At 35.9% G+C, this 25,072-nt stretch overlaps 1 protein-coding gene across 1 annotated transcript; it reads left to right on the top strand.

The window, feature by feature from the left end:
- Positions 1 to 3,775: 3,775 nt before the first annotated feature.
- LOC143555720 (zinc finger BED domain-containing protein RICESLEEPER 3-like) lies at positions 3,776 to 4,546 on the top strand. The gene is made up of 2 exons (XM_077045225.1): positions 3,776 to 4,070; positions 4,140 to 4,546. Exons 1-2 carry the CDS (start codon positions 3,776 to 3,778, stop codon positions 4,544 to 4,546), a joined length of 702 nt encoding a protein of 233 aa, XP_076901340.1.
- Positions 4,547 to 25,072: the final 20,526 nt, after the last annotated feature.

Below are 25,072 nucleotides of genomic sequence, written 5' to 3' on the forward strand. Positions count from 1 at the left end.
ACGTACGATTATGCAATAAATTTAAAATGTGGCAATATTTATTAAATTAAATTAATATTTTCAACAGAATCCAAACAATGTCAAATAAAGTACAAATCATTAAAAACAGAAAAAAATAAATTCAAATTTTAAATCTTGATAATTTGGTGTCTTAATAATATTATTCTAACTTAAAGCAACATCTAAATCTCTTCCAAAAGCTTGCATAAATTCAGTTTAAACCTGTATATGCGTATAAAATAAAAATAGATTTGTCAACACAAGATTAAGTGAATAAACACCCGTTAATTCAGTATAATATAATATGAGAAATGAGCAAATTGTCCCAAATGTGGTATACAATTAAGCCATAGCATGTAAACATTTCAAACAGATAATAATGTGTGGGCTAAACCATTGCCATGCGAATCGGGCGTTGGTTACAATTAGTGAGTTGTCGGTGAAACCATTGCCATGCGATCGGACGCCGACCACTACAACAATCATATGATCATACTATAATGTGATTATGATGGACCTCTCTGAATACGATAAAATAAACAAATAAACATGTAACAAGTTAGACACATAATTGATAGCGATAAAATAAACAAATAAACATGTAACAAGTTACGCACATAATTGATATCACATAAGGTTAATAGTTGCCAGTGTGAACACTAATAATAAGTAAATAATATAAGTACGCATATATCCCCAAAACATATAAATAATTGGAAAAGAGGGGAGTGATTACTCATCTGATTAGATGAACGAAATATAAGTGAGGATGAGAGAATGTGAGTAGTTAAACCTATTCGGATTCACCGACAAGAATTCTCAGTTAAATAATATAATATACATTAATTATAAAAGATATAACACGAATAGTGAATTTAGGATTTCGATTTGATTTGAGTTATGACTTTGATTAAAATGTTTATTGATTGATCAATGAGTTTCTATCGTTATTATTATTGCCGAATTATTATTCACCATTTATTTATAAGATTATTAGCTTTAGTATTTATAAAATTCCAGTAATATACAATTTGTAAATAAAACACGAGTTATAATACACTTATATAAATATTAAATAAATAAATGTTTAAATAAATAATGCAATTATATTAATAAAGATAACTTGTATATTAAATAATTTAATACAAACGATAAAATATATAATTATCATATAATATATATCTTGGAACCTTTAACGAAAATCTAATGATATAAATATAGTTGATTCGTTTAAATCGTTTGGTATATTTTTTGTTTAAAGAATCATGCATATATATAAAATAAATATAAGTTAATTTATAAAAACGTTCAACGACGAGAAAACACCAATAATAGTGTCGGGTTTTAATAAAATAATGGTAATTTATTATTATTAAGATATACTTATAATACATACATATATATACATATATATACACTAAAACTTGTAACGGGATTTAATTGACAAGAAATGTAACTCAATGATGTCGGTTAATAAATATTGTTTATTTTATATTTAAAAATAATTATATTGGTTTTTAAGGTTTAAAACCTAAACAAAACAGATTTGTCAAAAAAAATAAGGGGGTGGGGGGAGGGGGGCGCTCGAACCCGCGCCCCAGCCGGCTCACCACAATTACACAACATGCACCAGCCAACTGGCTGGTGCCTAACTCAGATAAGGAATGAAAACAATTAGTTATAACACTAGAATCAGATCATCATTCCTTCAGTTAGGACTCCAGCTAGCTCTGTCGCTATATCCATTGTGGTCGGCATTTCTGCCTTAACCACATCCTTGATCTTACTAATTAAACCCCAAATGTATTGATTGATTTTCTCTGACTTGGGTGTTACCGACTGAGGTACCAACCTTGAGTATGCAAAGAATTTGGAGATGTAGTCTTTTAGATCGGAACCTTCCATTTTCAGATTTAGAAATTTTTCCTTCATCTGCTCTTGTTCATATTTAGGGAAAATTTTCGGGTAATCATGCCACTAAATTCTTTCCATTCCATGGAGTAAGCATTCGTGCTTCCTTTGGCTTGAATGATAGAGTCCCACCAATCCAATGCTTCATCTATAAATAAGTTGGAAGCATACAAAACTTTATCCTCGTTAGCACATTTACTAATGGCTAACACTTTATCAATCTTCTCTATCCAGCGTAGTGTCGTACTTCACCTTCATTACCACTAAATTCGGTCGGTTTACATCCTTGGAATGCACGGTAGTACATCCTTGATGTTTAGCCTTCTTTTTCTTCGGCTTTTCTTCTTCAGAGTCACTATCAGCATTAGAGCTGGCATACTCTTCTTCCTATCTTTCTAACTTGTTGTACATTTCCTTGTTCGAAGATTCTTGTTCTTTTATAGCTTTGAGCATGACTGGTAGGGCTTCAGCAATTCCTTTAGTAATTAGATGTTGCATCTCCTCCTTTCGAACAAATTGACCTTCGTTTAGAGTAGGGATGGCAAAAATCCCCGAATCCGACGGGGAAACCCGAAAACCGGCTTATTTCGGGTCGGGTCGGGTCGGGTTTTGTTTTTTCGGTTTCGGGTCGGGTTTCGGAGATTGTTTCGGGGATTGTTTCGGGTTCGGGTTCGGGTTTGGGTTCAGGTACCCCCGCCCCGACCCGCCCCGATATAATATATAAATATAAATATAAATAATATATATATATATATATTAAAAACCCAAACCTACTGTAGGTTTACAATCTCAATCTGCTTAATTAGGTCTTTCATCCAGACTACCACCGCAGCCACACAATCGCCGTCTGCAGACTGCACCACCATCACCTAACAAGGAAAGCCTAACAAGGAAGGAAAGTGACTGATTAGGTTACCTACATCCAGACTCCGCCACCGCCAGTCCGCCCCCGATTCACTCAATCGCCGTCTGCACCACCATCACCATCCACTCAATCGCCGTCTGCACCACCGGACCACCCTCCTCCTCCTCGTTCTCATCCTACCACCTGTAAGATCCCTAATTCTCTTATTATTATTATTATTATTATTATTATTATTATTATTATTATTTCACCTGTTTTCACTCCAACTTATGTTAACGTAAATATTATTTCACCAGTTTCCAATCCAAATCTATTTCAATAGTCAAATATGCAAACCGTTTAGATAAACACATGCTAACCATATACAATCAACGTCTCAAATTGATTATGAATGGTGATTTTGGGAATTTTCAGCCCGTTGACCCGTTTGGCTTTTTTGTTAACATTTGGCAGTTTACCTGTTTGAGCCGGCAGAGATAAAACACAACCCGAATCGACCCATTAATATGTAAAAGGGTCAAACTTGCCACCTCTAAGTCAAGAATCATAAAGAATGATTTTAACTTGTAATACATAAAAGATGCAAGACACTGCAAGTGACAGAAATAAATAAAAGACTTACTGCACAAGTCCCTGCTATGAACTGCACCAATCCGATTGCCTTCAACTACATTTAAATAAATAAAACGGTAAACCAAAAAAATTTATACTGATATCAATCATATTATTTTTAAATTCATGCATGTTGCACTGATCATCTAAAACAGAGTTCAAAGATTTTGAACTAAAAAGTGCTTCGGGTCAAACTAAACCCAACACATAGAAAATATAATCCATTTTGAAACAAACCGACTTTTGACTGGTTACCAAACGCGCTCGAACTAACATAGATGAATAAATGTAAAACATCGATTAAAGTGAGACTCACTTTCAGTAACAAGATGTCCATCGATTAAAGTCTTCTATGTGCCATTCTATTTCAGTTGCATCTACAACTATATGGCATCACAAGGTGATAAATTTGCTTCAGACACTTGTACTCCTACTCCCGTTGCTTCAAACACTCCTACTTATTCTACTCCTCAAGGAAGCAGTGAAGGGGTACATGATTCTAATGAACCACCACCAACTAACTTTACTACCCACGATGAGTCTAACCTTGATGATACTTTTGAAGATGGTCAAAATGTCGGTGGTAAAAGGAAAAGATCTGCCGTGTGGAACCATTTTAAATTAATGAAAGTGAACGGTGAAGATAAGGCGGAATGTAACTATTGTAAGAAAAAGCTAGGAGGTTCAAGCAAAAACGGCACATCGCATTTACGAGATCATTTTGAACGTTGTCCAAGACGAACTGTTAAAGATATACGACAAAGCATCTTGATTATGGAGCAAAAGAAAGTTGATGGTAGTTCATCATATCTCTCCAACTACACGTTTAATCCAGACAACTCAAGGAGAGATCTCGCGGAGATGATTATTGTGCACGAGTATCCTCTTACAGCGGTGGACCATCATGGTTTTAGAAAGTTTGTTCAAGGTCTTCAACCTTTGTTTAAGGTTCCGAGTCGAAATACCATCAAGAGCGACATTTTAAAAATTTATGAATATGAAAGGGTGAAAACTAAGAAACTATTAGGGAGGATCACAAGTAGAGTGGCAATAACTACTGATATGTGGACAGCTAACCATCAAAGAAAAGGGTTTATGGCCGTCACTGCACACTTTGTAGATGACTCTTGGAACTTGCAAAGCCGAATCATGAGGTAAAGCATATATATTGTACAAGTCTAATATAAAGTTAGTTTAAAACTTTAAATGTATTTTACACTTATATTAATGCATAAATTTTATATAGGTTTATTTATGTGTCTGCACCACATACAGCTGATGTTCTTGCAGATACGCTATATGATTGTCTATGTGATTGGAATATTGATAGAAAAGTGTCTACTCTTACCGTTGATAATTGTACCACAAATGATGCAATTATCAACAAGTTACTACAGAAGCTTCCATTGAGATCACTCATGAGGAAAGGAGAGTTGTTTCATATGCGTTGTTGCGCGCACATTCTCAATTTGATTGTTCAAGATGGTTTGTCTGTTATTGAGGATGGGATTGAAAGAATTAGAGATAGTGTTTTATTTTGGTCTGCATCAGGAAAAAGAGAGCAAAAATTTGAGGAAGCAGCCAATCAACTTGAAATGGAATACACAAAGAAACTGATCGTTGATTGCAAGACTCGCTGGAACTCTACTTATTTGATGCTTAGTGTTGCTATACCTTATAGACATGTTTTCACGCGATTAAAGCAAAGAGAGCCCAGGTATACTAGTTTGCCTACGGACCTTGATTGGGACTTAGCAACTGAGATATGTAACAAGCTACAACTATTCTATCGGGTAACTCTTTTGTTTTCTGGTAACAAGTATCCTACTGCTAATGTCTTTTTCCCTTTGATATGTGAGATTCGTTTTTCTATGCGGGAGTGGACTAAGTCTTCTATTGTTGACATTAGTCTAATGGCGTATAAAATGAGTATCAAGTTTGATAAATATTGGTCTGTAATTCATGGGATTATGGGGATGGCTGCGGTTTTAGATCCACGTTACAAGCTAAAATACGTAGAGTTGCTTATGCCTGCCTTATACGGTGAAGAAATGGCAAAGGAAGAGTTTAAATCTCTTGAGGATTTTGTCCGAGCTTTTTTTAAAGAATATGAATCTACCAACTCACGTGGTAAAAACTACTATGAAGGTATAATCATATTAATATTTAATGAGTATAAATATAAATTGCTAATATTTGATTTATCTTGATTCACATTAATTTATAGGTGGTGGTTCTAGTTCATCTTTATTCAGTTCGGGGTTGTCAGAGTGTTCTTCTGGTGGATTCCAAAAATTCCTATCTGACATTAAATCCAAAGCTAAGGTGAATGATGACTTGAATGATATGGCAGAGTTAGATAACTACTTGAAAGAAAATCTTTTGCCTGATGAAGTAGAACTGGATTTGTTGCTTTGGTGGAAGACAAATGGAGGTAAGTATCCGACACTTCAAAGGATGGCAAAAGATGTATTGGCAATTCCAGTTTCCACCGTTGCCTCTGAATCTGCGTTCAGTACAAGTGGAAGATTAATAAGTCCTCACCGAAGTCGACTTCACCCAAAAACTTTGGAGGCTTTAATGTGTGCTCAAAGTTGGTTGTTGAATGAGATTCGAGGTAACGCTATATTGAATATTACATTATTACTCATGTTATTTATCTTCATAATCATGAATATATGTTTATGTTATTACTATTAAATATAGAAACTTGTTCGGAAGAGACCGAGGCATATTGCCGCACCATTGAATATGAAATGGATGTGGAAGAGGTAATAATATTTATAAAATTTACTATTTTTGTAACATAGCTTTTATTCTTTTAACTTGGTTGATTTATTGATAAATATTCTTAATGTAGGTAGGTACTAAAGAAAGTGGCACGACGACTTTGGATGATTTGGTTTGATTTGGTATTTAGATTTGGTCGCAAGTTTGTAGTTTGTGTATTTGGCATGATTTTTCGGCCATGTAGACTTGGTTTTATTTCCTTTGTAACACATTGTTTCAGCTTTCATGTGTGTGATGCAGAAGTTTATTTCGATAAATGTTCAGTTATGTGATGAACCAATTTCGGGTCGGGTCGGATCGGTTTCGGGTTTTCGGGTTCGGGGACGGGGCGGGTCGGGGGGTTACAAAAAACCAAACGGGGAATCCCCGAATTAAACCCGACGGGTAATGGGGCGGGTACGGGGATGGTTTTTGGTTTCGGGTTCGGGTTCGGGTTAAGCAAAACCCGCCCCAAACCCGCCCCGTTGCCATTCCTAGTTTAGAGGGGTAGCATCGGTGTCAAGATTAACAGCTGTTTTCTTTAATCTCCCTCTCGTGTTCCTCGAGGGTCCGCTGTTAACTTCGATATTCGAGTTCCCTTTCTTCGACATCCTATAGATGAGAAAAAGAGGCAGATGTTATTTACTCTGCCTAAACATTTACTAAATACACCTATCTTATCCGTAATTATTTTGGTTAAGGCCTAGATACTTATCAAATATCTAATTCGCTAAAACATGTGGCTCTGATACCAACCTGTCACACCCGGCCATTTGGTCCTAGACGTATGACCAATAGCTGGTATCAGTTTTGAAAATATATTAGAGTTTATTTTGTTGCAGCGAAAAATTCTCTTGACAAAATATTTCTTTATTTAAACAATGATTTAAGTACCTTGATAATATAAAACATTTATTTTAACATAATCATATTTTATAAGGAGTTTAACAAAATGAGCCCACAGATCCTTCTATATCTCCAATGAGCTGTCTCCCTATTACTCTACTGTCTTTATCACTTACTACTTATTACCTGAAATTGTTTAAAGTACTATGTCAGCTAAAAGCTGGTGAATAACATTAACAGACACATAGTATTTAATGTTGGCAAGAATTTAAAACTCGTTCAATCGTAATTTGTATTGGTATATCTACACATTCAGCAGGACTGTTTCACCCGAGTGTACAAACACGAAGCACACTAGTCTTTTTAATCAGATTGACCGTAGTTTTACGTATGCCTACAACTGAGTTTCTTTACTAGCCATGTTACGGCCTTTCATCCGTAACACGTGTATAAAATTGGATCCAACTATACGTGCACTTATGGCCTAAATTCTATGTCGTTAGATTACCTTTACGCATCAAACGTTTTGAAAACCATTCAAGCCATGTGTTTGTTTTTTAAATAATATGTAAAAATGCTTAACGCCTTCGCGTTAGTTTTGGAGTCAATATACTCACCTTTATTATGATCAAAATGTCTTTACTGATTTATGATGCGCGTGTTATCTCGAACATGTAGTTACGAGAATATCTTCGTATGAATATCTAGATCAACTAATCTAGCTTTAGACCTTTAGTCTAAACCTTGATAAGCATTTATTTTGATATAAAAGTCATTTTTATTCAAAATGCTATTTTAGTTCGCATAACGTTTGATGTTGCATGCTTTGGCCTAATAGGTTCAAACACTCTCATCAAGCTCTCCAGGAAAGTAAACGGGTCCCGCAGTTCATTGAGATTTATACGAATTACTTTCCTTAGACAAGAAACTAGACTACCGATATTGTCACCCTTCCAGTTACTACATGCCCGTCACGCTTTTCTGTTTAATTATTTATAAATATATTTTATATAAAAGTTAATGTTTCTTCTTTTTCTAGAAGAAAATCAATTAACAATAATCTTTGCATGTAAAACTTTATATTTCTTAATAATAAAGAAATGTTTATTTTTATAAGCCTTTATATATATAAAAAGCTTAAATATATCTATAAATTTTCAAGGTTTAGGCTATACTCTCGACTAGGATCTAAGCTATGAAGTAAAATATCTTAAACATAAATTTTACCTTAAAATGGGTATAACGCTTAAGGATGAACGAAGACTATTTCGACTATACGTAGGGTGTCGGGGGTATTAAACGTCGAAACTCTATAGTGGCATCGAGACTCCAACTCAGTGGCACAAACTTCGAGAAAGTGAGAGTGGTTTAGTGTTCGGGATGTCACAAATGACCAACATATGACCACTATTTATAGTTGAAACTCACACCCTCGGTTGGACCGTCTCTTGCCACCATTCATTCTTGTGATGACACGTGTCCTTTCATGCTGACATGTGGTGACACATGTCATTCCATATGATTAGTCATTGGACACATGTCGATTTCACTAGATTAGTCATCAGACACATGTCGATTTCATCTTATTAGTCATCGGACATGTGTCGCTTCAAGAGAGTTTTATATTTTTATTTTAGCCAAATGACTAATTGGTCCCTCAACTTCCTAAATTGACAAAATTGGTATGAAATCTTTAGGGATGTTACATCCTCCCCACCTTTGAATTAATCTCGTCCTCGAGATTGATCGAATAAGTGTGGGTACTTCTTTTGCATTTCTGACTCAAGTTCCCATGTATACTCTGGACCACACCTAGAATTCCATCGAACTTTAACGAGTTTCAATCTTTTCCGTTTGAGGAATTTGATTTGGCTATCCTCAATTTGGATTGGTTGTTCTACAAATTTAAGCTTTTCATTTATTTGCACATCTTTTAAAGGCATTTTAAGAGATGCGTCGGCTAAACACTTGCGTAGGTTTGACGTGAAATACATTGTGTGCTCCTTTCATCTCTTCTGGTAGTTCCACTCGATAGACGACTGGTCCGATCTTTCCGAGAACCTTGAATGGTCCAACGAAACGAGGACTCAGCTTTCCTTTCTTGCCAAATCGAACTACGCCTTTCCAAGGTGATACCTTTATTAAGACCTTGTCACCTTCCTGAAATTCTAATGGTCTCCGACGAACATCAGCATAACTTTTCTGTGTATCTCTGGCTGCTTTTAAATGTTCTCGGATCTGTATCACTATGTCAATTGTATTTTGAACTATTTCAGGACCTGACATTTGATTTTATCCAATCTCTGACCAACACACAGGTGTTCTACATTTACGCCCATATAATATCTCGAATGGTGCGGCTTGAATACTTGTGTGATAACTATTGTTGTAGGAAAATTCCATTATAGGTAAATGGATATCCCAACTACCTCCAAAATCTATCACGCAAGCTCGGAGCATGTCTTCCAATGTTTGAATTGTTCGTTCACTTTGTCCATCAGTTTGTGGATGATAAGCCGTGCTTAAGTTTAAGCGCGTACCCATCGCCTTCTGGAAACTTTTCCAAAAATGGGACGTGAAATGACTATCTTTGTCAGAAATAATGGATAGTCATGTAAAGATACTATGTTATCCACATATAATTGTGCTAATCTATCCATGCTATATGATTCTTGAATTGGTATGAAATGGGCAGACTTGGTAAGCCTATCTACGATAACCCAGATTGCATCATTTTGTCGTGAAGTTTTAGGTATCTTCATGATAAAATCTATGGTTATCATATCCCATTTCCAAATTGGTATTTCTGGTTGCTGTAGTAAACCTGTCGGCTTTTGATGTTCTTCTTTAACTTTAGAGCAAGTTACACATTTAGAAACATAGATGGCAATATCTTTCTTCATGCCTATCCACCAATAATCATTTTTAAGGTTATGATACATCTTGTCACTTCCAGAATGCACCATGTATTTGGATTTATGGGCTTCTTCGAGAATCTTTTCTCGTAAGTTTCCTATGATTGGTACCCAGACTCTATTCCCTAATATGAGAATATTATCTTCATCTTTGACTAATGAGTCAATGGTACCATTTCGTTTTTCTTCAGCAATATGATTTTCTTCCATTGCTTTATTTTTTTTAGTGCACGGTTTTGCGTCTAGAGTCTTTGTATTTATCGTTAATGTTTTATTTATTAATTAATGTAATATTTAATGTTTATTATTAACTAGTTCGTTAAAGTTAAGTCTAGTTCGCTAGGGATGTTAGCGAACTAAGACATTATAATGTATTCCCTCCTGATTCGTTAGGGGATGTTAACGAATCAGGGGGTGGTTCATTATGTTAATTTATGTAACGAAGGGGAAGCTGGTTAGCTAGGGGATGTTAGCGAACCAGGTCACCTTCTATATATAGTGAACTACTGTTCACTTTAATTAGAGGTTTTGAAAAAGAGTTTTTTTTGAGTAATTGCTCTCTCTCTCAAGCTTCACCTTAACATTATTCATCTAATATATTGATAATATATACACATACATAACACAAAATCAAGGTTAATTATGAGCTAGATCCTTAAGAGTTCTAATCGGATATTCACAGATCTGAGATCTTTTATTGTTATCGATTGTTAATCCGGGATCCAACAAGTGGTATCAGAGCTGTTGGTGCTCATTACACTTGATTTGGTGTTTTAATTGTTATTGTTATTAAGTTTTTCGGTTTTGATTGGTTTTGAATCAATTTTGATTTGAATTGATTGAATTATGGATAATTTGGATTGAGTTTGTGTTGGTTAAGGTATTGGATAGGTGTGGATTAAAGGAATTGAGGTGTGGATTAGATTTGTGTGTTTTGGATTTGGATTCGGTTTAAGTTCGAAACAGGGGTGTGTTTTTGGTCAAATTGATTTGGTTTAAGGTGTTAATCGGATACGAGATTATGTGTATTGGATTCGGATTTGGTTTACGAGGATTTTGGTAGGTTATTTGTGCATTTTGGTTGAGTAACGAGGTTGTATTACGAATTTGTTATTGTTGGGTTTCTGGGTTTAATCTTCAAAATTTCTGGAAAAATTGTTTGAAGATTTGAAGATTTGAAGATGAATGTAATTCGTTATCTTCTTTCTGGTGATTCGCTATATGTTTCACGGTGATTCGTTATCAACTGTGTTACTTCGCTACCTAGTTCGTTAAATCAATTCGTGTGAGTTATTGGTTCGTGTTATCTAGTTCGTTAACTAGATTAACCGATTTGTGTGACACGTGTTCTTCTTGGGATTTGTGTTATAACAACCTTTGCCACGTGGCATAAGGTGTCAGAGTTTGTTACAAACGGTTGTAACAACCTGATTCGCTATAGTGTGATTCGCTAATCAACTGTAGCTGATTCGTTATATTAATTCGCTAAGCATTTCTTAGTGATTCGTTACTGATTATCATCTGATTCGCTAAACTAATCCTTTGTGATTCGTTTGGTCAATTCGTTAAGTTGACGTGTGATTCGTTAAGTTGACTTGTGATTCGTTAAGTTGACTTGTGATTCGCTAAGTTGACTTGTGATTCGCTAACCTTCATCTCATTCGTTATCTGTTTCGCCATTTGGTTGATTCATTAACTTTATTTGTGATTCGTTAAGTTGGCTCGTTAAGTTGACTTTTGATTCGCTAAAACACTCACCTCATTCGTTAAGGTACTTCGTTGCTGATCAGTCTTAACTTCGTTAAGGGTTGATTCTTTAAACATTGTTCACAGTTCGCTATAACTGTTCACAGTTCGCTATAACTGTTCACTGATTCATTAAGCTATTTCACTATTTGATTCGTTAAACACTTAAATTTTTCAAAAATGGCCGGTATGTATGCATTAGCGTCTCAAAACATGTTGATGCAACAGATGTTGCAACTTGATACCGAGATAGGTTCACATTCTAAATGTCCACGTTTGATGAAGTTCAGTGACTTTGCCAAGTGGGAACCTCGGTTTCGTGCACATTTGGGTTCTGTTCATCCTGACTGCTCATATTGTCTTGACGAAGTTTATGTGGCACCATGATTGGTGATGATACTATTGGGTATACTCCTAAAGCCGTTTCTCAATACTCACAAGAAGAGAAGAAAGCTTTAGAAATCGAGATAAAAGCCTATTCTACTTTGACTATGGCATTACCAGAAAATATCTTTCATCAAGTTGGTAGTATCAAGAGATGTGCGTCTTTATTTCAACATCTGCGTATGAGAAGCATGGGAAACACAGTTGAGAGTAAGAAAGTGATGCTCAAGTTTCAGTTTCGAAACTTTAATCTATTGAAGGGAGAAATAGTTGAAGAGATGACTACAAGATTTAGTCATTTAATTGCTGAAATAGACAAGATGAAAATGGAAATTTCTGAAAGGGATAAAATTGACACTATTAAAAGTGTGCTTCCAAGTTCCTACTCAACATTTCTAATGGTTTTGAAAGAAAATGACTATTTTGTGAATGAAGACTTGACGGCACTTGAATTTCTACAAAAGATCGAAGCTAGAGAATATGATCTTAAGTGTCAAAAATCCTCCAAAGAAAATCAAGATCCAGCTTTCTATGGTGGAAGTATGCCTCTTAGTTCAACGATCTCTCCAATCACTGCTTTTCTTACTCATGCTGCAAGTGAAAACGAATAAACTATGTTTAATGATCCAAAAGTTTGTTTCTACTCTGCTGGTAATTCGGGTGATTCTGGAAGTTCAACTAATACCAATCCATTTGCTACATCTCCTAGTGTTAATATGAAGGAAGCTGAGCAAAACTTTGCTTTTCTGACGGCTTTTATGTCTTCATATGAAAACTTAGTGAGTAGTAAGATTGCCACAAGTGATTTAATAGATGAGGACTATGATCAGATAGATCCAGATGATCTAGAAATCATGGATTTAAAATGGAACATGGCTATGATCGTTCGTAACGTTAAAAGATTCATGTAGAGAACTGGAAAAGATCTTCCAGCTTTAAACAAGAAGTTGGGTTTTGACAAATTAAAAGTAAAATGTTATAATTGTCAAGAATTTGGGCATTTCGCGAAGGAATGTGACAAACCAAGGAAAGAATACACTGGACCTCGTGGTCAAAGTCAAAATGCTTCTACACCACGAGGAAGTGATGCTGAAAAGAAACCATCTTCTTCTACAACACAAGCAATGTTAGCAGATGGAACTGATTGGTCACAACGGTTACTATGCAATGATGTTCAAGCAAATTTGGCTATTTTTGGGTTACATAAAGATTGTCAAGATGCTACTGGTAGTGAGATGTCTTCCGATAATGATTCTGGATCTGATTCTGACGACTCTTGCGACAAGTCTTCTGAATCAATGTTTGCTTGCATGGCCAAGATCAATGAGGTTAGTAACTCTATTTCTGCTACTTCATTTGTTAAAGCATCATGTGTTGACTGTGAATCTAACAAATCTAAGTTAGAAGCATTGAAAAATCAAAATGATAATCTTGTAAGAGAAATTGCTTCTCTTAAGGATACTTATCGACAATCTCTTGAATCTCAAAGTAGATCTCGAGAAAAGATTGAAGCATTGTCGACAAGTAACCACGATCTCAAAGCCGAGTTATCTGTGAAAATGACCATTAATGACCAAAAGTTTCAGGAAATTTTGAAACATCGTTCTAAGATAACTGAGCTTGAGAATGAGGTTCTTGAGTTGAAGAACAAATTAGGGAAATTTAGGAATTCATCTTTTCTATTGAATGAAATTATTGAAGTATATGGAAAACAAAAATATTCCAAGAAAGGTATTGGTTTTGTTGAAATTCCACCACCTTTTCATAATGATTATAAAATTAATCCTTTTGCAAGAAAAGAAGAGGATTTGATTCAAAAAGATTTTGTGATTTCTGAAAAACCTAAATTGATTAAACCTGAAATTGTCAAACCCCAAGTTGCTCCTCAAAAACCTCATGTGGAATGTAAAAAGGTCTTTGTTGAAAATGTTGACAAAGTGATTATTGAGGATGTATTTGAACGTGAGATAATACACAAGAATAAGAACATTCCTAGTTCTAATCATATTCTTTGCGAACCTCAAGAGTTTGAGGAAGCTGTGTATGGTTCATTCAAGTCTCAAGTGAACAAGGAAGAAACTGTGAAAACCAAACCAGTGAGGGCAAAAAAGTCAGTTAAACCAAAGATTTCTGACGATGACTTAATGCGTTTCATTAATCCTCCGAGTTCTAAGTCTTCATCGGCTAGAGTTTTTAAGTTAAAGGGAATGGATACGATGTTCACTGAAAAAGATATTCCAATAAGTATTATCAAACCTGAACTTATTGAGAGTGTTTTTGTCAATGAAACTTCAAAAATTCAAGAACTTGAACGTGTGTATGCTCAAACAAAAACATCAGTTCAATCTGACCCATTGACTAAGGCAAAACAACTTTTAAAACAAGCTAAGAAAATTAACTTTGTGAAGTCAACTGGGACAGATACACTAAAAAGTTTTTCGAACTGTTATAATTTAGATTTTTATTTAAAGAAGAAATCTGAATTATCTGATGAGTTTGCTAAGAGCATGACTAAAAATGTGAGTCATCATCAACCGTCTGCATCATTTATTCCAATTACTTCTCAACATTATTATGTAGACATGCGAAGTTGTTTACTTTGTGGTCAACAAGGTCATGTTGTGAGGAATTGTAGTCAGCAGAACTATCAGAATCTTCATCCTTTTATCAAGGACAAATCTAAGCCAATTCCATTGGTCAATGAGATTTTGAAATGACCTGTGTCGTATGCTGATGATACTCATATTTTGTTCTCTAATGTGAATCCTCGGAAGGTTCTTCATGTCAATAAGACACACGGTCAAGTGAAACCAAAATTCGTTCCAACTGAACCCATATGTCAAAACAAGAATTCAAACATTGTTCAGGCAGCTTACTTAAGACGAAAGTCTAGGAAGCCGGTAACTTATTCACAAGTGACTGAACAAAAATTGAAATCTGTTAAAGTTAATGATCAAAGAGAAAACCAAAAGGTGCCCAAGACTGAGGCCTGGGCTGCCCCTTTTGAACTAATCACTTTTGTTTGTGTGTAGGGTTCACCAAAGACCATTTCTGGTGAAAACTGGATCATGGATAGCGGATGTTCTCATCATATCACTGGAAATCTCAACCTCTTATCAAATGTGAGAAATATTCAAGGGCGCTATGTAGCGTTTGCAGCGAATTCTGGGGGCATGATCACACGAGAGGGTGAAGTTTCAAATGGTCACTTTACGTTTGAGAAAATGAATTATTGCGACAAAGTTGATCATAACTTATTGAGTGTATCGCAGATTTGTGATAAAAAGTACACTATGATATTTACTGAAAAAGAATGTCGTATCTTGAAACCGGGTTATGTTATTCCCGAGGACATGGTTGTCATGCGATCACCACGATCAAATGATATTTATGTCTTAAATATGAGTTCTAAAGTATCCACATCGATCGAAACATGTTTTGTCTCGAAAGCAACCGAGAAAGACTCGATTATATGGCATCGTAGAATGGGTCACATACATGTCAGAAAGATGAATTATTTAATGGCAAATGACTTAGTTGAGGGTGTCTCGTTAAAGAATTTTAAGTTATCCGATCACTGCGTTGCATGCAAAAAGGGCAAGCAGAAGAAGAAGACACATCCCTCTAAATTATTGAATTCCATTGATACTCCTCTTGAACGACTTCATATGGATTTATTTGGTCCAGTGAATCGTGCGAGTATTTCTGGAGACTGGTATTGTCTTGTAGTGACTGATGATTATTCAAGATACTCTTGGGTGTTATTTATGAGTTCGAAGGATCAAACACCGGTTTTGGTACAAAATCTTATTACTAAGATCGAATCACTGTATAAACAAAAGGTGAGGAGAATCCGAAGTGATAATGGTACTGAATTCAAAAACACTATATTGGATTTCTTTTGTATTCAAAAAGGAATTCACCGAGAATATAGTGCACCTTATGTACCTCAACAAAACGGTGTTGCTGAAAGGAAAAATAGAACTCTGATTGAAGCTGCATGCACAATGCTCGCTGATTCTAAGCTTCCTGTCCAATTCTGGAATGAGGTAGTGAATACAGCTTGTTATACGCTTAATCGAGTTCTAACTGTGAAACGCCTCAAGAAGACAAGCTAGAGATCTTAAATGATAGAAAACCTAATTTAAAGTACCTGGAACCATTTGGGTGTCCGTGTACAATGTTGAAGAAGGATTCGGGTAAATTTGAAGAAAAAGCTATCGAAGGGTATTTCTTGGGATATGCATCTCCAAAGAAAAGGGTTTTTAATTTCACATCTGGTTGTGTCGAAGAATGGTACCATGTGGACTGTCAAAAGTACACAACTCCTCCTCAATGGAAATGTCCAGACTGGATGTTTGACTACGATAATTTATTTAATTCATTTACTCCTTCGACTGAACACATTGATGAAGATCTGGTTTGAGCATACTTTGAAGATCATTTGACCATTCCAAGATCTTCAAGTTCTAATGAAGTTGAAGCTCAACCAGATGCTCCAACTGAAGAACCTCAAGTTGTTTTTCCAGTTGCTATTGATAATGTTTCTATTTCTTCTGATGATGATCAAGCTGAAGTTCAAGTTATTGATCTTGACAGTGATAATGTTTCATCTCCCGAGTTGGGTGAACATTACACTAACTTATTTGATAATGTTGTTGTTCCTGAGAATCACACTCTTCGGATTCATGGATATCATCCACAGGAAAATATCATTGGAGAACTTGATGTGGGTGTTCGTACACGTCATCAAGTTGCTTCGTCACGTGATAATAACATATTGTGTGCTTATACTAACTTACATTCTTAGGGAATTGTGAATCTTGCTAAATTTTCTTGCTTTCTATCTCAAGTTGAGCCAACGACAGCTCGTAAGGCACTTGAAGATCCTTTTTGGGTAGAAGCTATGCAAGAAGAATTACAGCAATTTGCACGTTTAGGTGTTTGGGATTTAATAGACAAACCTGCTAGAGTCAAGAAAGCCATTCCGACTAAGTGGGTATTTAAGTGTAAGAAGGACGATCGAGGGGTGATTGTCAGAAACAAAGCACGTCTAGTGGTGCAAGGTTTTCATCAGCAAGAGGGTATTGATTACACAGAGGTATATGCTCCAGTTGCAAGATTAGAGTCGATTCGAATCTTCCTGGCTTATGCAGTTTATAAGAATATCAAGGTCTATCAAATGGATGTTAAAAGTGCTTTTCTCAATGGTGAATTACACGAGGAAGTGTTTGTCCAACAACCACCTGGTTTTGAAGATCCTGATTATCCGGACTGTGTTTACCGATTAAACAAGGCCCTGTATGGTCTACATCAAGCCCCGAGAGCTTGATATGGCACGCTCGACGACCATCTGACAGATAATGGCTTCAAACGAGGAACTGTTAACTGCACTTTATTTCATAAAACTGTTGGTGACGATCTTCTTCTAGTCTAGATTTATGTCAACGATATTATTTTTGGGTCTACAAACGACACATTGTGTAAGGAGTTTGAGAAGTCCATGCAAACAAAGTTCGAGATGAGCTCGATGGGAGAGATGAATTTCCTTTTAGGGTTGCAGGTTCACCAGTCTGCTCACGGAATTTTTATTCACCAGACTAAGTATGTGAATGACGTCTTGAGCCGATTCAAGATTTCTGCTGGAATAATCCCTTCTACTCCTCTTCCAGTAGGACACAATTTATCACCGGATGAATTGGAGGATTCCGTTGATCCTACCCTTTATCGTGCCATGATTGGTTCTTTAATGTATTTTACGGCTTCTCACCCTGATATTATGTTTGCTGTTTGTCTTTGTGCTAGGTATCAAGCAAGTCCACGAGTGACTCACCTAGCTGCAGTCAAGAGAATTCTTCAGTATTTGAGGGGAAATCCAAACATCGGGTTGTGGTACCCCAAGGATGATACTTTCGATCTTACTGCCTACTCAGACTCAGATTATGGAGGATGCAACATCAACTTCAAATCAACGACTGCAGGATGTCAATTTTTAGGAAACCGGCTTGTTTCCTGGCAGTGTAAGAAGCAGAGAACGGTCTCCACTTCAACCGCCGAAGCTGAGTATGTTGCAGCCTCGAGTTGCTGTTCCCAGGTTTTGTGGATACAACAACATCTTCGCGACTACGGTTTGAAGTTTCTTACTACTCCTATTTTGATTGATAATTCTGCTGTTATTAGTATCACCAAGAATCCCGTAAAACATTTTAAAACGAAACATATCGATATTCGATATCATTTTATACGGGATTGCTATGAAAAGAAATTAATCGATCTTGAGAAAGTACATACTGATTTTCAGAAAGCCGATCTGTTTACTAAAGCTTTTGACAAAACGCGTTTTAAATTTTTGCTTGATTTAAACAGATTGAAGACCCTCGCTGATATCCTTAGACAAGGATGACTATCTTTATTTTCTGTCATATTTTTCTTTTAAAATTTATTTTGGTTTTAGGGGGTGAAAATCTAGAAAATACAAAAAGAGTGTATTTTTCGTTTGTATAGATAAAATCCAAAAAAATTTAAAAAAAATTTCAAAATTAAAAAAAAAAATATTGTGATTTCTGTTCTTTAATGTTTTTCGTTTAAATATTAAAAAAAAAACATTTTAAAATTTTGAAAAACAAAAAAGAATGTTATTTATGTTTTGTACAGAAAAATCCGAAAATCCAAAAAGATTGTGAAAGTTATTTTGTTTATAAGAAATTTGAGAAAGACAAAAATATTGTGTTTTTAAAGTTTGTATAGAGAAAATCCAAAAAGATTTTTAGATTATTTTCTCGCTGAAAATTATGTCGGTTATTTAAGTTTGTAAAGCATGCTTGCATATCTTAGTCCTATTATTCACTTGTGAATTGATGGTTAGCCATTTATTTATAAATTTAAGTTAACTGGGGCGATTAAATTTATTTTTTCTTTATTTTATGCTCCTCAAAATTTTGAGTTTTTGAAGAAAAAAAAGAACAGGATAGTACATTGATTATCTTGACCCCAAATTCAGCAAAAAGTAAGCTTAAAAGACTGTGTGCTTAATTGCATTGGTGCATTGGTAGGTCTTAAAACAACCCAGTAGAGTAAAGTATGTGATATAATCATAAAGAAATGCCAAATTGAAAGAGGTGTTAGTCTCTAGCAAAAGTCTTGGTGAAGATGGCAGAAATGTAATAACCAGTCATACTCAAGCCTTATATTTCTTGATCAACCAAAAATAAAATAAAGCAAATAACAAGCGTTAAGATTCTGGACATTGTGAGTCTTTATGCGGCTTAACCGTCTGGGTATTCATAAGCATGAATATTTCACTCGCTTTCTAGAGCAAATCCAAAGTCATTAAACTTGATCACCGATGTACTTCGTACAATTTAAATTACTGACTTGATCAAAATCCGCTGTTAGTCATACAATTGTTCCTCCCTTGCGTGCATCTTAATATCAATAAGAAACGGACCCCAGGGGATACAATGTATGTAAGCCGACAGATGGACTCGTGCATACTCACTCACAGTAAAGGAAACTTGATGCATTGCTCAAAATTTCGAAATTGGTATCAAAATTTTGATCAACAATATAATGGTTTAAGTCAAGTTGGGGTGATTTGGCAAAAATCAAATTAAGCTTGAACCGAGATTACAGGCTGATAGTTTCTGATATTCTGTGCTTTAATTGAACTATTTAATCATATCACAAAAATACTTGAATATGTGTTATTAGATTTATGTGGACAACAATACCAATGACCGACTTATCGTCAGTCATAATATCGCTGAAATATAAAACTGTGATGGAATGGCAATTTGGTCAATATGATTCTCTGCTCAAACTCAACAAAAATACAAAAATATGTACTGCTTTTGATAAAATCATTGAAAAACACAAAAAGATTGTCTATTTTTTAACGGACCAGTTATTCTTTTGTAAATACATTCTTTAAATTTTTACAAAATACCAAAAATATTTTCTTCTTCTTTGTACAAAATACTTAAATAATTTTAAGTTATGTTTCGGAAAACTGAAACGTTTTTAAGGTATTTGGTTGTCGGGATAAAAGGTTTCTCGATAACCTAATTTTATTTATTTTATTTAATTATTTAATTCATTTAATTATTTAATTTGAAATTAAATAAAAGATTTTTTAATTAGAATCTAATTCGTTATTTATGGATAACGAACTAGGTGATTCTTTAGCGAACTAGCTTCTGGTTCGCTAACCTAATTCGCTTCCGCACTCTGTAACGAATCATCCCTTCGTTATGCATATTTAACGAATCATGACACAAATCATGTCTTGATTCGCTACCTTTAATTTAACAAATCAAGTAGCGATTCGCCAACATAAGGTAACGAATTGAGTTAGCGAATGGGCTAATTCGTTAACTTTAATTTAAACGAATCGTCTGATTCGTACAAGCTGTACCTCGGGTTGCGTGCAATGTTATATAAGACAAGAAAACGAACAGTCTTCCACTGTTCGCCTTCTTCCTTCATCTTTAAGAAACCCTGTTCAAATTTTCTCTAAAATCTCGACTTTCTTGTTTGGATATTTCAAGGATATATTTGAGTTTCTAAGGTATAGCCGATCATGGCGATATAATTTTCGTCAAAAATGGCTACGAGTTGATAGTTAAATTATGAACTTTTAAGAGTTTAAGGGTTTCCGAAGTTTTGAAATCCATTTGTGTATAATTTATGTTAATAACTATATGATTTTGATGTCATTGTGATCAGAATCATATTCCAATACCCTTGGTGGGCTTTAATCATGATTTGATTGTTGTTTGCCGGGTTAATTATAGTTTTGTGTTATTGGTGTTTACAGTAGGTTCGTCTAACCTATGTACTTAGAGATTTTGAGTCTTAATATCATTCATCTTCGATTACGAACGTAATTCCGAGTACACCGAGCTCATTATTGCAATGATTCAACGATAGTTATGGCCTAATCGTCCCCGGATTCATATTGTTGACTATCTATGTTCATCCTAATTTTGACCTTGTGAAGTCAAAGAACAAGTCTTAATTATGACCATTCGTTAATCTTAGCGAATTGGGACTATTTCGTGTCCAATTCGTTAAGATTTTACACGAACTAGCTAAGCGAATAAGATGTTACACGAATCAGATATGGATTCGCTTAAAATATAACGAACTAGAGTTTAGTTCGTCAAAATTAAATAGTAATTCGCTATGTTCAGTTCGTTAAGGTATTTACTTGATAGCGAATCGCCTGATTCGTTATCTTATTGTAACGAATCAGTGTGATTCCCAACGAATGACATTTATTAAATAAATTAATTTTAATATTCATTTAATTTAATTAAAGGATTTAAATCGTCTAATACGCGTAACTAGATTAATTACACATATCTTTTGATTATATATTTTGATATCTATTCTCATATTCGGTTTTATTTATACAGTAAAACATGGCTGATCAAGAATAACAAAATAAACCTCCACAAGGACAACCACAACAACACGATCAACAAGTTGAAGTGATCTTATTGCCGTTTGATAAAAAACACAACATTTGTGCTTATGTTGATCAAGATGTGACTGATTTGGAAACGTTTGGAGCTATGTTGACTTTCTTACGACGTTCAAAGATACACTATGCAATCACTGCTAAACCTAAAGTGTATCTTAGTATAATCAGGGAATTTGGAACACGGAGGAATATGTTGAGGCTGATAAATGGGTTCGAGCTACAATCAATCAGATTCCAATTACGATTGATGTTGAGGTCATTCGTCGGGTACTTCAATTTGAAGATAATGATGATAACCCGAGTTAATTTGAGAGGACATTGGTTAGAGTTTTATTCACATGCTTGAACTATGGTGGTGATATTCGTATATCTATGCTGAACAAGAATGGGTTGTGTCCACCATACAAGTATCTGTTGCATGTTCTACTTCATTGTATGAGTGGACGTCGCGGTGGGTTTGATGAGTGTCGCCTAAGTTTGCAGTCGGCGTTTGTTGCCCTAATCCTGAACAAGCCCTTCAACTACTCAGAACTCATATTTGATCATCTGAAAGAGCAGGTTCAACAAACTCTACAGTCAAAGAAGTTCTTGATATATCCTCGCTTTTTACAGCTAATTATTCAGGATTTGATTCCGAATTTGGTGATTGATCGAACGTTGGTGAACGATGTTCTTGATATGGAACATATGAAAGCTGAAACGGTACATCGTATGTTAATTTATAGAAAGGAAAAGCCACAGGACAAACGGATGATTGGTCATATAATCAATCCGGATTATGTATGTCCTCCTAATGAGCGCTGGATCCACGATGATTCGGATTCCGAGCGTGAAGGGGGAGAAGGTGGGAACAATGATGGTGGAGATGATGATGGTGATAATGATGGGAATGATGGTGCTGGTGGAGCTGGTGAACGAGCTCTTAAAGAACAACAAGATGCAGTCGATGCTGCTCTAGTTGCCACCATGAAAGCTCAGCTGGAAAGAAAAAGAAAGGGTAAAGCTGTAGCTACTGGTGAACCATCAAAGAAGCCCCGTGTGTCTGCTGGGGCTGGGGTAATCATTGGAACCCCACCACCACGTCAATCAACTCCTCAAAGCTCGGCGGTGCCGCTAACTACTAGCACTTCGATGCTTACTTTGACGACGACGTTGGTGTCACACGAGAGGCTCGGTTTTATTCCTCAAATGGCGTTAACCGAGATACCGAGACCTCCTGCTGCATTGTCTACAGTATCTTCTACTACATCAATGAGACCTCCTCCTCCGCCAACAACTACTCTTCCTCCACCTCCGCCTAGTGATGTCTCATTCATGAGAATTACTCGGCCTCAAGGACCTGTTCAACCTGTTCATCCATCCATATACAACTTGCCACCAGGTCGTCAAACTGAAATGCTGCTAAATCTGCTACATCTATATGAAAATCAAATGGCAGCTGATCGTCAAACTCAAGAACGACTCATGGAGAATCAAGGACGAATGATGAGTTATATTTCTTTCTGTCATAAGGAGACTAATTCGTTGCGTACGATTGTTGAGTCTCAGGGGGTGAAATTAAAGGAGCAAGAAGAGTTGATTTTACAATTAACTTGTAAAGAAGATGCCCTCAAGAAACTCAAAAATGACGATGATGATCCTGACGAGTCTGATGCAGGATGTGAGCCTAAACAATAGCATGGTTAATCCTCTGGTGCAGGTGTTAGTGGCGGTGATGATTCGAGCAAGCAGATAATTATTTATCAAGATCCAACAGCTGCCAAGCCAATTGAAATGATTGCAGCTAACACAGTGATATTTATTGATGGATCAGGGGTGGTTCGTAGTGTGGTAAACAGAGATGAGATAGAGGTTGGTGAGTTTGTGGTTAGATCCTTGACATGGGAGCAGATTTCGATTCTGCTTGGGCTGAATGACGATCAGTTGACTGCTTTAGAGACTGAGCCCGATGTCGAAGTGATAACTGAGGAAGATTTGGAAGTTGATCCGTTGTTTATGAATACGGATTTTATTTATGAGAACGAGAAGATTGAGATGGAGGATGTGACCGCTGAAGAGTACCCGGACTTGTATCAACACGCAAACGTTGATCAAGGTGTTCCGGTATTTCATGAAGAAGTAATTAAAGAGACTGAGGATGAATTGGAAAAGGTTGTGCAGCGAACAGTACCCTCACTCAAAGAAGTGATTGATGAGGACGTAGAAAGATGGTTCAATCGTCATAAAGTGGGTAAAATTATCAGTGCTTATCGTTATGTAGATCAAGAAAGAAAATATACTGCTGCTGCTTGGGTTGAGGCTAATCAGGTGACTACCTTCAAGACTGTTTCAAAGGTACACGGTGATATTGTTTCATAGGCTTATGACTCTGACCTTAAAGTATGTATAGTCAAGTGGGAAAAGGGTGTCCAGTATTACGAGAGGATAATGGATGTTTTAACTCTACCGCGTTGGGATGTACGTACCCACCCTCGCGAGACGTCCGTTTATCAATCGTGGGGGTTACCGAACGGCTGAGTGGTTTCATCAACACTTAATGTTCGAGGTCAATCATGGTTTCAAATTCTTCAAGCCCCAGGTCCCAAGACGTAAGCACATTGACAAGATTGATCCAAGGACCGGCTGGAAGAAACTTGTCTTGAAAATGAAGCCGCCAAAGACGATGAAAAAGGTTCCTGTGAAGACAATGCCTCAAGATATTTATCTGTCTTTCAACCGTTGGTACTATGACAATCGTACTGGCGAGGCCGTTATTGTTCGTGGTCGAGGACTGCAGACCGAGCTCATCAAGATAATCGACCCGATGTGGTTGTTTAATTTATCAGAGACAGACAATGATGTGCTACATAGGAAGCAGATTTTGATCGAGCGCCAAGAAGATTACGACCTGGCTATGCAATTCCAACGAGTCGTTCGTGTGTGTCATGAACATGGAATTCATAGTTTCAGAGACTGGCAGTCCAAGCGCTTCAAATAAGTTAAAGACAAAGAGTTCAAGACGAGGGGGTGTCTGTTATTGCACGGTTTTTCGTCTAGAGTCTTTGTATTTATCGTTAATTTTTTATTTATTAATTAATGTAATATTTAATGTTTATTATTAACTAGTTTGTTAAGGTTAAGTCTAGTTCGCTAGGGATGTTAGCGAACTAAGACATTATAATGTATTCCCTCCTGATTCGTTAGGGGATGTTAACGAATCAGGGGGTGGTTCGTTATGTTAATTTATGTAACGAAGGGGAAGCTGGTTCGCTAGGGGATGTTAGCGAACCAGGTCACCTTCTATATATAGTGAACTACTGTTCACTTAAATTAGAGGTTTTGAAAAAGAGTTTTTTTTGAGTAATTGCTCTCTCTCAAGCTTCACCTTAACATTATTCATCTAATATATTGATAATATATACACATACATAACACAAAATCAAGGTTAATTATGAGCTAGATCCTTAAAAGTTCTAATCGGATATTCACAGATCTGAGATCTGTTATTGTTATCGATTGTTAATCCGGGATCCAACAATTTTGAGCATTCTTTATTTGCTG

This window comes from Bidens hawaiensis, unplaced genomic scaffold, assembly GCF_021521415.1.
Source record: "Bidens hawaiensis isolate Kalapana, Puna unplaced genomic scaffold, B.hawaiensis_p1.1 tig00018272_1, whole genome shotgun sequence".
Lineage (NCBI taxonomy): Eukaryota > Viridiplantae > Streptophyta > Magnoliopsida > Asterales > Asteraceae > Bidens > Bidens hawaiensis.